This window comes from Prionailurus viverrinus, chromosome X (genome assembly GCF_022837055.1).
Source record: "Prionailurus viverrinus isolate Anna chromosome X, UM_Priviv_1.0, whole genome shotgun sequence".
NCBI lineage: Eukaryota > Metazoa > Chordata > Mammalia > Carnivora > Felidae > Prionailurus > Prionailurus viverrinus.
In genome coordinates, this window is record NC_062579.1 from 9,778,551 (window position 1) to 9,794,817 (window position 16,267).

At 41.9% G+C, this 16,267-nt stretch overlaps 1 protein-coding gene across 5 annotated transcripts in view; it reads right to left on the bottom strand.

The window, feature by feature from the left end:
- Positions 1-506: 506 nt before the first annotated feature.
- CTPS2 (CTP synthase 2) overlaps positions 507-16,267 on the bottom strand; it is a 105,078-nt gene continuing 89,317 nt past the window's right edge. For all 5 annotated transcript variants that reach the window (XM_047843451.1, XM_047843453.1, XM_047843452.1 and 2 more), the window contains 3 exons: positions 12,929-13,073; positions 1,774-1,884; positions 507-725 (listed from right to left, as the gene is read on the bottom strand). In XM_047843451.1, coding sequence (XP_047699407.1) covers positions 1,815-1,884; positions 12,929-13,073 — 215 coding nt within the window. In that variant the 3' untranslated portion in view covers positions 507-725; positions 1,774-1,814. The remainder of the gene's footprint in view (positions 726-1,773; positions 1,885-12,928; positions 13,074-16,267) is intronic.

The window sequence follows — 16,267 nt, forward strand, 5'->3', positions numbered from 1 at the left end:
TAAAGGGCCAAAGACAACCACACACAAGGAAAGTTAACTGAGCAGTTAAAATATTTAAATCAGTATCAGAAAGCTCCAGTGCGCAACAGCTGTCCTCTCAAGGACATCGAACAGGAGCATACTTGATACCCTTCAACTGTTCACTTTAAATTGGTAAATTCTAGGTTATGTGAATTTCAGCTCAATTAATCTATACATATATATTTTTTATTCCCCCTTAAATTCTGCTCGCCTGCCTTACTTGCCATCCCTAGTCTTGGACTTGTTTAATTTTATTTGTAACTAAAAATAAGCAGGGTGACAAACTGAAAGAAACTTGGGCCGCACCCAAACTTGTGGTTGAGTTCCAGCTCACAGAATGACTCCATTTTTACTCGAAAATCACTATCGCATGTGCCCTGTCAGCCTTCTCATACATCACAGTGAAGGCCGGGTTACCTGGATCCTTGCTCCCTGCCAGAACAGCACCACTCGCCAGACAAAACACAAACACACTTTCTCCCCCATGAGGTCATTGGGAAAAGTTTAATTGGCTACAGAAATTTGTGAGAACCAAAGGCTGCCTCTGGAGTGAAACGGAAACTAGCCCTTTGGTTCTGGCTCATCTATAATTAGATCCCCTTTGAGGCTTTACATCCATGTTTGGTGGAAAACAGAGCAAATCTTTAAGAGTATGGTGATTTCCTCAGAGAGTTCATTCATCCTGGCTTCAATTACATCAGAGCCTAAAAAAGAAAGAAAGAAAGAAAGAAAGAAAGAAAGAAAGAAAGAAAGAATTAGCAACATCAGAAACTGAATAATGTAAGTCTTAAAATACCTCCAACTAGCCTTTGTACCATTTTGGTTTGCTACTAAAGGTCTCCATGTTTGAGGTAAACCTAAACAGAGAGAGATATGCTTTCCCTAGTGAACATGAATATTCCACCCCAAAGTGAAATATGAAGAGAGCTCATACTAGAGCAATTAACTCTTTATAAATCTTTTCAGAAGCTTCTGTCCTGCTAAGGGAAGCTGCTCATTCACTTCAAGGCCTGCCATAACACTAGACTTGTCCCAGGCAATATCTGCCTCTGAGCCTGAGTTTAATAAAGCTATCCAGACTGCGATCCTCCCTAATAAAGCCTAAAAGAGCCATGGAGAAAATAAGCTGTCCTCAGAAGCCAACCCGGTCTCTGGCATCTTCCTACAAAGAAATAAAATACAATTTTATTTTATACAAATCCAAGGAAATCTGCTTTTCCCTGAAGGACCTAAACGAGGGATCAGCAAACTGTTTTTATAAATAAAGTTTTATTGGGAAAGCCACACCCCTTCATTTATGTATTGTCTAGGCTTGCTCTCCCTCTAGAATGGCAGCGTGGAATAGTTGCAACAGAGACTGCACGGCCCGCAAATCCTAAAATATTTACTATCTGGCCTTTTACAGAACAAGTTTGCTGACTTATTACTACTCTAACCACTATCGCCCCCAGACACACATTTGTAAGCGCACTTACATATTTGTTCCTGGCCCCAGGTGCATTCCATTTTCTCCCTGCTAACCATTTTCACCAGAGCTTTCTCTGGTGCATCCCAGTTTCCCCAAAGCATGATCGGCTGTTAGGCCTATCCTAACTATGCCCTGGGATGCTCCTGTTTGCTACCTATGTTAGTCAAATAAGAGCATCCTGAGAGAGCAAAATCCTACAAGGCAAGTCCTACGATGCTACTTTCTCCACGGAACAACAGCTTATCTGTAAGACCAACAGATAATACTTGAGGATTCCATCTTACCCTCTCAGGAAGTCCTGATCATTCCAGGTCATGTATTAGTTTCAGCTAATTTCCAACTCAGCTATTCTTGGCTCTGAAAAGCTGTCATCACTGGCATCGCTGTATCTATCACTAGATCAAAAGAGGAACTAATTTAGCAAGGTGTAAAAAAACAAAACAAAACAAAACAAAAAACAACCCTGGACCATTATTCTATTTCCAATTCTGAACACTTTCCATAATTAATCCCCATTCAGAGAAAATGCTAAGAAATATTCTACTGTCACTTTCTAGGCACTACAGAAAGAGGTTAGTTCGACTGCACACGGTGATCTCCTTTTGTCAGATGAGCTGATCACCTGCTTTCATCTTGTTGGAGGTAACTTATTCAGAAAATTGATAAAATCATTTCAACTTAGATTACCATTCATAACCTTCTGAAGACTGCTAATAAAGATCAGTAGCATGAAAGTTTTCCATTCCAACATTCTCAGACATCCAAGGATTTGAGAAATAATTTGCACAATTATGCTATTTTCATATTAGAAACTTTATGGCATGTTCCTACTCCCTCGAGTCACATGTAGTATTCAAAACAGGACCAATTACTGACACAGATGTTGCCATGTTGGGTTCCCTCAGAAGTGCACCTTCTCCAGGAGATAGCCCTGAAATTGTAGTTCTGTTTTGAGCCATGAGCTCAGGGTGGGATTCCTCTCGTTCGGTTCCAAATAAGTCAGCAAGTAGATCAACTCCACAAGAGTTCTACTGATCTATGGAGATGACGTTGCCCGGAAGTATTTTATGTGTGACCCAATCCTGACCTTGACCAACTTTTTTTGCTGACATATAGCAATAGAAATCTCAATTCCATAACAGGTGAAAATCCACTTTTTGTTTGTTTGTTTGTTTGTTTAAGGAGGAAAGGGAACAACTGAAGAAACCCTATGCTGACAGGTTAGGAAACAAAGATTTACTCTAAATATATTGAGCAAGTATCAATAAATACATAAACAAAAATGTGAAAGACAAGCCCACTCTCCTCCATGACTTTTGAACAAAATACTGGAAAGGCTGCAGGGGCGGGGCTAGAGTATGGACAGGAGATAAAGGATTAAGAACTGGCAGAAGAGAGCAGCCTGGGTGGCTCAGTCACTTAAGCTTCCAATTCTCAATTTCAGCTCAGGTTACGATCTCACAGTTCATGAGATGGAGTCCTGAGGTGGGCTCTGCGCTGACAGCGTGGAGCCTACTTGGGATTCTCTCTCCCTCTCTCTCTGTCCCTCCCTCACTCTCTCTGTCTTTGAAAATAAATACACTTAAAAAAAAAAAGAATTGGATACAAGACATGTTACAGAAACATTTAATGAACATATCCTTAACCAAATAGAAGAAAACTCCTACTTAGATTTTAAATCAGGAAAATCAGTTCTACTGTTACAAGAGGGTTTCCAGTAAAGAAAACACAGGAATAACTGAAGAACGTTTTTTCAGAAACTGCCCCTTCCTTATCTATGCAATCTCACTACACAAATGGAGAGTCTTTCCTGGTTCTGTGCAACAAAAAAGGATTTGGAAGTTGCACTCGACTTTCTCTGGGAGAAGAAACGAAGGTCAGGGTGTTGCAGTGATTCATCTGGCACACAGCTCATTCAAGGTGGGGCCAGAATCCCCATCATGCTAACCCAGGCCACAAGCTCAAGTGTAAACTGTGCTACAATGTGCCAGCAGTCACATGTCCCCTGACTCCACAAGTGAGAAGGCATCAGATTTTATACCTGCTTCCTTCCCTACTTCTGAACCCAGGGAAGAGTAAGGTGGGCCCACATCTTCCCCCTCACACCCCTGGTTGTACTATTTATTAGCCACATTCTTTTGGACTGATCACTTGGCTCCTGAGAGTCTGGGAAAAAGTAGTAACAATACCTACAACCTCACCAAAATGTTATGAGGGCCGAAAGAGAATGCATACATGTGCTCTGGAGACTGTATAAAAACATAAGTGATTGCTGTTTATGGGATTTACATATTTATAACAACAAGTCGTGGAAATATAAGGTCATAAAAACTGCCAAGTGCATGATTTTCAGAATTGTTTCTTGTACCGAGTAATTCCCTGCTCACGTTAGCCAGCAGACTTGGGTGGATCTGTTTGTAAGCTAATGGCTCTCATTTCTATCTGATGGCTGGCTACACCAAACTCTGACCACACATCAAAATGGCATAGGCTGAGCCTAACAAAGCGAGACTCAGCTTGAGTTTATTCACGTCCCAGGCAAATGAGTGGGTTCACTCATTTTCTTTCACATGTGTCGCTGGCCAGAAGCAGGACGATGAAATAAGCCATGGCCCTCAAGAACAGAATCATCAAAATAGGCATTGCTGTGAAACGTGCTGATTTTAGGGCATTCACGTGCCAGCAAAAAGCAAGTGCTAGAAATAAAACGTAGATCATCACCACACGCAGAATAGCAATGGCTCCCGCACATTCCATAAAATGCGGGTGCTACTCTGTGCCGTATATGACTTAGGGGTTCTTTTTGCTTTCACACAGAACAAACTTAAAGAAGTCATAAGATATAGTTATTTGGGTACATTTGCACTTAATTCGAGACATCACAGCTCTATCTTAAGGCTAACCCATCTTTTTAAATAATCTTCTCTGTACCCATGCACATGTTTCTCAGGAGGGAAAATTATTAGACATTCAGGTCTTACATGTTAAATTCTATGAAATGTCACAGAATATGGACTCATTTGTGTGTATCTTGATATATTTGATGAGGGGAAGTTTTTTTTTTTTTAAGTTTATTTATTTTGAGAGAGAGTGAGCACGCACAAGCAAGCAGGGGAAGGGACGAGAGAGAGAGAGAGAGAGAGAGAGAGAGAGAGAGAGAGAATCCCCAGTAGGCTCCTCAGTGCTGCCAACACAGAGCCCAACTGGGGGCTCTAACTCATGAATCCTGAGATCATTACCTGAGATAAAATCAAGAGTTGGAGGTTTAACGGCCTGAGCCACCCAGGCGCCACTTGTGGAGGGGAAATTTTAAACCTGTACTGCCCAATATAGAAGCCACAAGCCACAGAAACTATCTAAATTTCAATCAATTAAAATCAAATTGAACTGAAAATTCCATTCCTCACTCACTTCAAGTGTTCACTATGTTACCGGGTCACTTGGTTCTCATCCCAGATGCACCAAAGAATTGGAGACCTGAGACCAGAATGGGCAGATAGAGTTTATTAACTAGATAAGTATAGTACACTTTCAAGAAAGAAAGGGGGCCACTGCTGGAGCAAAAGTGGTAATGGCCCCAAGAAGCTCTAGCTGCACCCTTTTAAACCTGTTTTCTGCATATGCAAATTTGGCTTTGATTGACAGCTGGTGGTTATAGTGCATTTTGGCTTCTGCGCAAGTGCCTACCCATGATGCACCTGTTATAATTGTATTTATTTGTGTATTATATATTTATGAGTTTCTAATGAGCTTTTGCTGTGACCTTAAGTGCAAGCTGCACCTTGTGCGCACATGCTCAGCTCGTGGAAGTCGCCTTGTGGCTTTTGAGCCAGCTGTGGGGCTAGGCCTTTCCTGTTCCCTTAGCTCTCAGAGGTGGCTCTGAAAGTGTGGCCATTAACCCTGGGGAATGGCTCTGAGGGTGTGGCCAGCATCTGCTTTATGCCTCCTCCCTCTTGCTTAACTAACTACCTAACAAAAAGTCATGTGTGACTGGTGGCTGTCATATTGGGCAGTGCAGATTATAGAACATTTCCATCATTTCCATCATTGCATTGCAGAAAGTTCTATTGGATAGCACTTATTTTAAAACCAATGAATAATGATTTAAAAAAATATGATCATCTCCTTGTCACTCCCTAAAAAAAAAAAAAAAATGTTTTTTAAGACCTGGCTATCTACAGTTAATGAAAATCATGGCAAATGTCTCTCGTGCATGCATATGCCCCCAAATAACGGAAGCACTCTTTTTTTCAAAAAAGTTTTTTACTATATTCTTTTTTTTTTTTTTTTCAACGTTTATTTATTTTTGGGACAGAGAGAGACAGAGCATGAACGGGGGAGGGGGCAGAGAGAGAGGGAGACACAGAATCGGAAACAGGCTCCAGGCTCCGAGCCAACAGCCCAGAGCCCGACGCGGGGCTCGAACTCCCGGACCGCGAGATCGTGACCTGGCTGAAGTTGGACGCTTAACCGACTGCGCCACCCAGGCGCCCCATACTATATTCTTTTTAAGTAGGCTCCAAGCCCAAGGTGAGGCCTGAACCCACAACCCTGAGGTCAAGAGTCACATGATCTACCGACTGAGCCGGCCAGGTGCCCCTATGTTATTTTTTACAAGACAAAATGAAAATCACCAGCAACGACTCATGGGCATCTCTATCCTAACAACACTGGCTTGACTTACCAGACTTGACTGCAACAGTCTATGTGTGGTTCTTTGACAAATAAAAGGTTTGTCATAATCATTTGTCAAAGATTCCTGGCTCCTAATAAATTCCCAATGTAAGAAAACATATATTCCAAGGCACCAGGACAAGATATATGATGCCTCATATATCCCACCTTTTATGCTACCCCAGGGGCAGCCGTTAAACCATTTCTTCTCCATTAATAGAAAGAGGTGGTTGGAATTTCAAAAAACCTTTTTTTTGACGGCATACTGAGGATTCCCAGCCTACATGAGTTCCCACAATACTTTAGATCAAAATCCATTCTGTGTGGAACAAGCATGTTTTAAAACAGGTTGCCAGGCACACAGTTTTCTCCAAAGCATTGTTACTGCTACACTTACTTCCTTTTCAGAGAGCCCCTGGAAGCCATAAAATATAAGAGCAATGGAATGAAAACTTGGTATGCTGTGAATGACTTTTGCATTGAATAGTAAATGGTGGACTACAAGCCAGGCAGGGCATTAAAAGCACAGTAGTCTCTAGTACTAGGAACTCCATTCCTGGCTGGCACCCGTACCATCAGCACTGCAGTGAACCACCATCAATAAAAGAGCATCTTTCAATCAACATTTAAGCCCTAAGGGAAGGTGTACTCAAATGTGGTTTATTCACAGTACTTTACCAAAAAAAGTCTCAAGGTATGGAGTTGGTGACAAACAATGCGGGGCAGGGAAGGGGGTGCTGTTTTAAAAGGTGTTTTAAAAACTGCTTAAAAAGAATCATTTTTTTCCAGGTCACTTTTCCTTGAAATGTAATAAAGGGGAAAAAGTAGCCTCTTGATATCAGTAGCCGGAAAGGATGTAGACCCTGAGATTTAGGAGTAGGCTTGGAAAAAAGTACCCCGTAGGCAGCAAACCCAGAAGTCAAATCCATAGCACCTGCTCTATGCATCCACATTGTCCCCAAAGAAACAATCTATTTGCACCTGTCCCCTCTAAGGTATTTCTAGCTGGACTAAGAATCAAAGTGACATTAGACAGATTAATAGGGGAAAACTGAAGAGGCAAAAGTTTCTCTTGAGCCTGCAGGGTCTTGATCGCCTTCAGCTCAAAAACAGTCCATGTGCCAGGGGCGCCTGGCTGGTTCAATCGTTTAAGCGACGGACTTCAGCTCTGGTCTTGATGTCACCGTTTGTGAGTTTGAGCCCCACATTGGGCTCTCTGCTGTCTGCACAGAGCCCGCCTCGGATCCTCTGTCCCCCCTCTCTCTGTGCCTCTCCCACACTTGCTCTCTTTCTCTCTCTCTCTCTCTCTCTCTCTCTCTCAAAAATAAACACTTCATGCGGGCCTGGGTGGCTCAGTCAGTTAAGCATCCAACTTCGGCTCAGGTCATGATTTCATGGTTGGTGAGTCTGAGCCCCGACTGGTAAACTCGAGCCCTGCTCAGAGCTCCACAGTCTCTCTCCCCGTCTCTCTGCACCTCCTGGGATTCTCTCTCTGTCCCTCACTCATTCTCGTGCTCTCTCTCTCTCTCACACACACAAATAAATAAATGAAAATTTTAATAGATAAATAGATTTAATTTAAAAATAAATAAATAAATAAACATTAGACAAAAAATAGTCCATGTGCCAAAGTGGCATATTTTGAGGGAACTTGTCCCAAACCCCTTCAAACTCGAAATAATCTTCATGCCAAAGTGGCCCTTCTTGCGGTGGCCTGCCCTTGGCTCCTACACACCATATATTGTAAGAATGGCCCTTGGCCACACTAACCGTGCAGCCCGAAATTAAAAAAAAAAAAATAGGCAAAACGATTCCAAGTTTAAAATAGTGCTAGAAAATGTACACCGGAGAGGCCACACCCACCTCCAATGCCCCCACCACCGGTCAGCAATGATTTTCCTCCAACTAGCATCCTAACAGGATACAGATTGGCAGGATACAGACTCACCTCTCACTAAGCGGTTTAGGAATGTATATCAAGAGCCACAAAAGTGGTGTGAGCTGAAGCAAAAGCATTGAAATCTTCTGGGGAGATCGAGGGACTGCAAGCTGTTCCCTAAGGATCTGTGTGCATTTTATTCTAGAAGTCGAGAAGCCACTGAGAGTTTTAAACTCCAAAATAATGTAGGAAGATGGACTGAAAAGAGGAAAGCTGGAGGTAGAGACACCAGGTAGGAAGCGTTGTAGTAGGACAGCAGGACAGCAGAACTAAGGTAAAATTAATAATTCTCATTTAGGGGCACCTAGCTAGCTCAGTCGGTAGAGTGTATGACTCTTGATCTCGGGGTTTGTGAGCTCAAGCCCCATGTTGGGCATAGAGCTTACTTAAAAAAAAAATCCCATTTAATTTCCCACCATAGACCAGACACTGTGTTAAGTGCTTTACATTTAGCCTGAGTGGCTCAGTCGGTTCAGCGTCCGACTTCGGCTGAGGTCATGATCAGTGGCATTCGAGACCTGCATCGAGCTCTGTGCTGACAGCTCAGAGCCTGGAGCCTGTTTCAGATTCTGTGTCTCCCTCTCGCTCTCTGCCCCTCCCCCACTCTCTCTCTCTCTCTCTCTCTCTCTCTCTCTGTCTCTCAAAAATAAATAAACATTAAAAAAAAAAAGAGGAGGGTCCTGCTTGCCGGGGAACTCAGGAACTTGGCTTTCAGAATGTTTTATCCGTTACTAACTGATAATGCCAGTTTCACTTGGTGCAGGCTGTACATACAAGCAATGTGATTTACGGTGAATGCTTGCTTTCCTTCTGAGAGTCTGGAATGTGAGTGGCTACTAGGTAGAGAATGCCTATGTGACTAGCCCCAATAAAAACCCTAAACTCTGAGTCTCAAATGGGCATAAACACCACACACATTGCTGCAGGGGGAAGGTGAGCTCTGTGTGACCTTTCACGGGAGGGAGAGGGCACAGGAAACCTACAAATCGATTTCTCCAGACTCCACTTGTATCTTTTCCTCTTCCTGATCCAGCTGTGCAAACTTACTCTGTCACTGTAGTGAATTTCAACCATGAGTACAACTGTATTCAGATTTCCTTCTAGTGAATCATCAAACTTGTGGGTTGTTTTGGGGCTAAAACAAAGACTTTGAGTTTGATATTGCATGTACTTTTGAGTAGCTTATAAAAACTTGAAAAGGGGCACCTGGATGGCTCAGTCGATTAAGCTTCCAACTCTTGATTTCAGCTCAGGTCATGATCTCACAATTCGTGAGTTCGAGTCCCACATGGGGCTCTGCACTGACCGTGTGGAGCCTTCTTGGGATTCTGTCTCCCTTTCTCTCTGCCCCTTCGCTGACTGCTCTCTCTCTCAAAATAAATAAAAATCAAACTTAAATTTAAGAAACCTGAGAAAACACTATCCTACAGCTGTTATGCCTCTTGAACAAAAGACTCCAAGTTGAAAACCAGGTGGAACTGGTCCTCATAACTGCTGCCACTCTACAGATAACAGAGTGGCCAAAAACTTAGCACACTAGCTCTAGATCCCCAAATAATATTCTCACTGCAACTTCCTAGGCACTAAAAGAGAACTCTTCTCCACAGGGCAGAATGCAGAGGTTATAGCTCAGGTGTACGAGCACAAAGCCAAAAATTTTTTTACATTCTGGGCTTTAAAGATGTCAGCTGCACATGTGCCATGTAATTACATACCGTCAGCCAATTTCTGGGAAAGGAAGTCATTATTCCAGTGTTCATATTCCTCGTTATGGTTGTTTATGGTTGATTACAGTCGGTAATCTTGTTTGACAGAAATACAGTCCCAACTCAGCTCACATTAGAGCCTGGCCGTCAAAGCAGCTGTCTGCTTTTCAATGTTCACTGACACCATGGAGCTGGGCAGAGAGAAGTTGAAGTTGAAGGTTCCTCTGGAATCCTGGTGTCTGTCACTGGGTTAATTCACTGGTGCCATTCTTAGTCAGAAAACCCCCTTAGGTGTCAGAATTAGACTACACTGTATCCATCCTCCCGTGCTACCTAGAATTGTTACTTTAGCAAACAAGGTTGTACTAAACAACCTCGTCTGTTGGGGAGCCAGGGAGGTAAAGATAAATAAGATGCTCGCCGCCCTTAAGAAATGCACTGGTTGGGGAGCCTGGGCGGCTCAGTCGGTTAAGGGACTAACTCTTGATTTCGGCTCAGGTCATGGTCTCGCAGTCCATGAGTTCGAGTCCCACACTGGGCTCTGCACTGACAGTGCGGAGGCTGCTTGAGATTCTCTCTCCCTCTTTCTCTGCCCCTACCCCGCGCTCTCTCTCTCTCTCAAAACAAACAAATAAACTAAAAGAGAGAGAGAGAAACGTACCGATTTATGGCTGATATGTAGGAATTGTCTGACTACCATGGAAGCACGCTGGTCAGCTGTAATTGCAACACCAGCATCAGAGTTATACTAAGAAGTCTTTCTCAGAAACTGCTGGTAAGCTTTACTCAGAGACCACCATCCCCCATGTGGGAATCGGCAGGCCATCCAACACATAGGTGGGCAGTCCCCACAAATTAGGTAGCATTTATTTCTAGCCACTGCTTGCAAACAACCAGTTTTGCGTGAATTATTTCTCTCAGCCATGTAACTTCCTCCACTGTCACTTTCCTTTTACATGTGGGCACCTGAAATAATGGAGACTATAAAGTGGCTGAGAAGGGTCACAGCGCACATGTGACATGGGACCACACTGGCATTTCCAATCTGCTACATAAGCCACGCGGTGTCAGAACACAGGACGCTCTCTCCACACACGATCTCACACGGAACCATATCACATGAGCCTGATCAAGTGCAGCTGCTCAGCTGGAGCAGGGAAGCTTCTGCCCCCTCAGCCTGCTCCTCGAAGCAGCCCAGATCCAGCTCCACAGGGCACATTTTGAAAACCAGTGCGCCGGCTCCAGAGTATGAGGAATGATCATTAAGTCAGTAAGACACCCAACATGGAAATACGTAAAGCTGTTCCCATTTCAAAATGTGAGTAAAAGAAATGATAGAGAGCCGTGAGCTTCTCCTAGTAGGTGATGTCCCAAAGAAGCAGGCTTGGGTAACACGGGCACACACACACCCATTGGACACTGATCCTGGCACTCTAAACTGCAGCATCACGAGGATTATCTGCCACGATGAGGGTCAGTGACAGTAATCTTCTAAACAACACATATCCAGCTACTGTGGTACTAACTCTACCTAACCGCTCTCTAATTCTGGCCAGCTCCATAAAGTTACTGTATCGAATATTCTTGCATGAGAAGGAGTAAAGATATGAATTCTCCCCAAACTAATATTTACATGTAAAGAAATTTTCATGAAAATCCCTAAGGTATTTTTTTTTATTTGAACCTCATTTTCAAAATCATTGTATAATTCATCTGGAAGAATGGCAAAATATATTTTTTTGAAATGTTAAAGAATAACGGGTGTAGGGTAGATAAGGGCTTGATTTACAATAATGCTATGATGATGAAGAGGGTGGTAAGGGTTCAGAAATAAGAGATGAAATCATCAGTGGAACAAAACAGAAATCCCTGCAACAAATCTGAACTACTCAGCTTACTAACCGTGGGGGTGGGGTGCAGATACTACCTTAAGTAATACACCAATAATAAAGTACATATAGATTATAGATTTAAACTATAAAATTGAAAGCATAAGAATACCAGTGGAAAACAAATGGGCCATTATTTATACAATATTTTTGATAGGGAAAGGAAGATTTTAGGCATGATACTAAAGGCAGAATCCATAAAAGTTAAAGATTTGATTACATAAATTTTAAAAATATGTAAGTAAGGGCACCTGGCTGGCTCAGTCAGTAGAGCATGTGGTTCTTGATCTCAAGGTTGTAAGTTCCAGCCCTATGTTGGGTGTAGAGCTTACTGAAAAATAAAATCTTTTTTTTTTTTTTTTTTTTTTAAATTTTGAGAGAGGAAGAGAGCCCATGCACAAGCATGTGAGCAGGGGAGGGGTAGAGGGAGCGACAGAGAGAGAGAGAGAAAAAGAGAGAGAGAATTCTAAGCAGGTTCCATGCTGTCAGCACAGAGCCTAACATGAGGCTCAATCCCATGAACCATGACATCATGATCTGACCAAAAATCAAGAGTCAGACGCTTAACCAACTGAGCCACCCAGGCACCCCGAAAAATAGGATCTTAAAAAACACACACACACACAAATAAAGACTATATAAAGTCCTAACTGAAAACTCTCTAGGGAAAATGAAAACTACCATTAACAATTTAAAAGTCAAACAAACCCACTTTGAAAAAATATTTGCAACCTAAGAAAGGATTAATGTCCTTTATATATAATGAGTTTACCAATCAGTAAGAAAAAGGATATAATAGCAAAAGGAAAAAATAGAGCAGAGGGTATGAACAGGCTATTCCTAAAAAAGCAAATAAACACAAAACATTTTTATGTATTCATTAATCAAAGAGTCAACACAAGAAAATCCCATTTTTCACTTATCAAAATGACACAAATTTCTAAAATAATACCCAGCATCAGCATGATTTGGAAAGCTGACATGCTACCATTGTAGATGTGAAGAAATCATTTTCATTCAGAGAAAAAAATTATGATCGTTAAGAAAGAAAAAATTACTCGTCACTTTTAAAAAAATCCTGTAATGATATTAAATTTCATGAGAAACCTAAAAAAAAAAAAAAGATGAAGAAGCCCAAGACATTGGTAAGCACAGCTTGGGATGGGATTCACTACTCCCTACTCACTACTAGGGAGTCACTACTCACTACTAGGAGTAGTAAGCTGGTTACCTAGGAGACAGTTTGCAGCCCTCTTGCAGGTAGGTATGCAGGTTCCCAGTTGCCGCAAGTAATAGTCCCAGGTATGGAGGGGAAGGCTTCATCGGCCTAGAAGAAAACTCAGGATGGAATTGGACACCAACAAAATAGGGGTGATCTGAAATGAGAATAATCATGATGCAATTGAAGCAGAAAAACACGAGAGCTGCTTTTAAGGTCTTATCTTTTCACAAGAAAACACATCAAACAGTGAGACAATTAACCTGCTATCATTGCCAGTGACTTTCATGAGTCATCTTCACAGCAGAATTTCACACGGCAAAACACATCTCACTTAATAAGAGATCTGGCATTTTATCTGTGCAAGGTGCTAGCATGAGCAAAATCAAGCCAAACTTTTGAATGATGAATCCTGCTTGCCCAAAGTCCACTTGCTTTTTGAAGGCACTTCATAGACTTACCTTGGCTCCATTTCAATGGAATCCCTCTCGCTCTAGGCTAATTGTAGGTCATTCTGTCTCTTAGCTGGCTTCAGGCCATTTCCTACAAGGTCTTTACCGTTCCCAAGGGAAGAGTTGGCGGGGGGGGGGGGGGGGGGGGGGGGGGGGGGGGGGGAGGGAATGCAGCAAGTACTTGCGGGTATTAATCAGAGATGGCACCATGAAACTGAACTGACACTCCTACTTTAGCCTATGCCAACTTATCTCCTGTGACTATGAGACTCAGAGTGATAAAAGGATGGCCTTTCAACGTGTTAATGGTGGTAACGGCTCAAGGTGGTAAGAGGTCAAGATATTTTTATTTTCTTCCTTATACTTTTCCCTATCATGTGAAACTTTTCCATGAGCATATGTTCCTTACATCATTGGGGGGGGTGGAGGGGAAGTTAAGTGATTTTCATATCAAGGGTTGTCAAATCTCCTACACGAACAATTCAAGTTCTCTTAGATGTAATAGGAAGAGAAAAGTAGCTTTACCAGCTACTTTTAAATACACGAATCTTGTTTTAGAATGGAAAAAATTAAATGGGCAACATTTCCAAATCTCAGTAGAAATTGTACAGAATTGCAAATTCCTTCCCCTATCAGAATTCTCAAAAACTATGTTTTTTCCCCCGATTAGGAAGCAGTTCCTAATCAAGCAACTCTCTAGAAATCCAGCAACCCTCTTATCCCATAATCACTAGAGTACAGAACATGGTCAGTGCTATATTCCCTACTTTAAAAATTATTTTAACTTGGGCAACTGGGTGGCTCAGTCAGTTGAGCACCTGACTTTGGCTCAGGTCATGATCTCACAGCACTTGAGTTCAAGCCGCACATCAGGCTCTGTGCTGACAGCTTGGAGCCTGGAGCCTGCTTCAGATTATGTGTCTCCCTCTCTGCACGTCCCCTGCTCGCACTCTCTCTCTCTCAAAACAAAATAAATAAACATTAAAAATAATTTTTAATTATTTTAATTGCTATATATATTAAACCGAAGATGCCAGAATATAAGTTTTATAGGGGGAAGTAAATAGAACTTTAAAGCTTTCAACAAGATGCTTTATCAAATGAACTAAAATTCTAGTATGGAAATCTGGGATGCCTGGGTGGCTCAGACAGTTAAGCGTCCGACTTCAGCTCAGGTCGTGATCTCATGGTCCATGAGTTTGAGCCCCACATCAGGCTATGTGCTGACAGCTCAGAGCCTGGACCCTGCTTGGGATTCTGTGTCTCCCTCTCTCTGTGACTTTCCCCTGCTCATGCTCTGTCGCGTTCTCTCTCAAAAATAAATAAACATTAGGAGCACCTGGGTGGCTCAGTCGGCTCAGGTCATGATCTCACAGTTCGTGAGTTTGAGCCCTGCATCGGGCTCTGCACTGACAGCTTGGAGCCTGGAGCTTTAGATTCTGTGACTCCCTTTCTCTCTGCCTCTCTGCCTCTCTCTCTCTCTCTCTCTCTCTCTCTCTCTCTCTCTCTCTCTCTCTCAATCAATAAACATTAAAAAAAAATTTTTAATGAAAAATAAATAAAAATCTAGTATGGAATTCAAAATCACAAATCTCCATCACTTACCACTGGAGACCCAAAGTTACAACAGTGAGGAATGATGATGGAACAGAAATGCCCACTCTTGTAAGGTTATCATTTAAAGCTTTGCTATACAACATGGCAGCTCCCAGCCACATGTGGCTATTTAAATTCATTCAAATTAATTGAGCACATCTCAAATGTTCAATAGCCACACATGGCTAGTGGCTACCATACTGAACAGGGCAGAATAGGCCACCATGGCAGCAAGTTTAATTGGACAGCTCTGAGTCCAGAAAAATCCAGTGTAGAAATCCTCTACATCACATCTAGGAAGAAGCCTCCTTGAATTACAGGGACATTCAGGTAAGAAAGCTTGGTGAGGAGAATGCTATCTTCTCCCAGGAATGTGTCCCCTCAAGAAAAGAAGAAACCATCCATTCTTAGAAAAGAAACTAAGCAATGTAGCTTTAAATTTAATATGCAATGACTCTTACAGCACAGCATGTAGGGATGTCTTTGAAAGAAGCAGACAGTAATTGTGCTTTTTGTACAACTACACACAGAAGCCAAGCAATGAGTCTGTCATAGTCAGGGACAAAATATTTGAATGAATGGACCACTGTTCTGAATCACTTTCTCAAAAAAAAAAAAAAAAAAAAAAAAAAAAATCCCACATGCCAAAATGAGGAAAGAACCTAAAAAGTTTTTATTTTCATGATGCTCTATATCAGTCAGGTAAAATATCTGTTAAATAGTGCTCTTAATTGCTTTGAATCACATTCTGACGTTATACTAATCTCAAGCTTTGTTTTTCCTTTTAGAACCCCTTTAGGAATGTTGAGATTCATGGATATGATTCTAAGGGGTAGCTAAGATCAGAATCTTTGGGGGGAATTTTCCTTAATAAGATAAATTTCTTTGCAATCAACTTTTAAAAATTGCAGGATTTCACAGCGTCTCTCATTTCCTTTCCAACACGCACGAGATTTGCAAGTATCAACGGGAATCTAAATCCAGGCGATAAAAGAGGCATCTAAGAATTTGCTGACAATAATGAGAGCCAGGAGAATTAAAAGAAAGTACATACTTGAATGAAGTAAACAAATAGTTATCTGCTTAAGAAATTCTCTGCCCTCTCACATGCCAGAAAGATTTAAGAGACTTCAACCCCAAAGAGTGATCCACCCTATAAAAATTCTAAATGATAGGCATTTCCATCAGAAAGACTACAGGAAATGCATCTCCATACCCTAATTCAAAACTTCAGGCACGGACTGATAATCTTAACTGGAATGTCCAATGAAAACAAGAGGAACAATAAAATCCACAGAGGTGG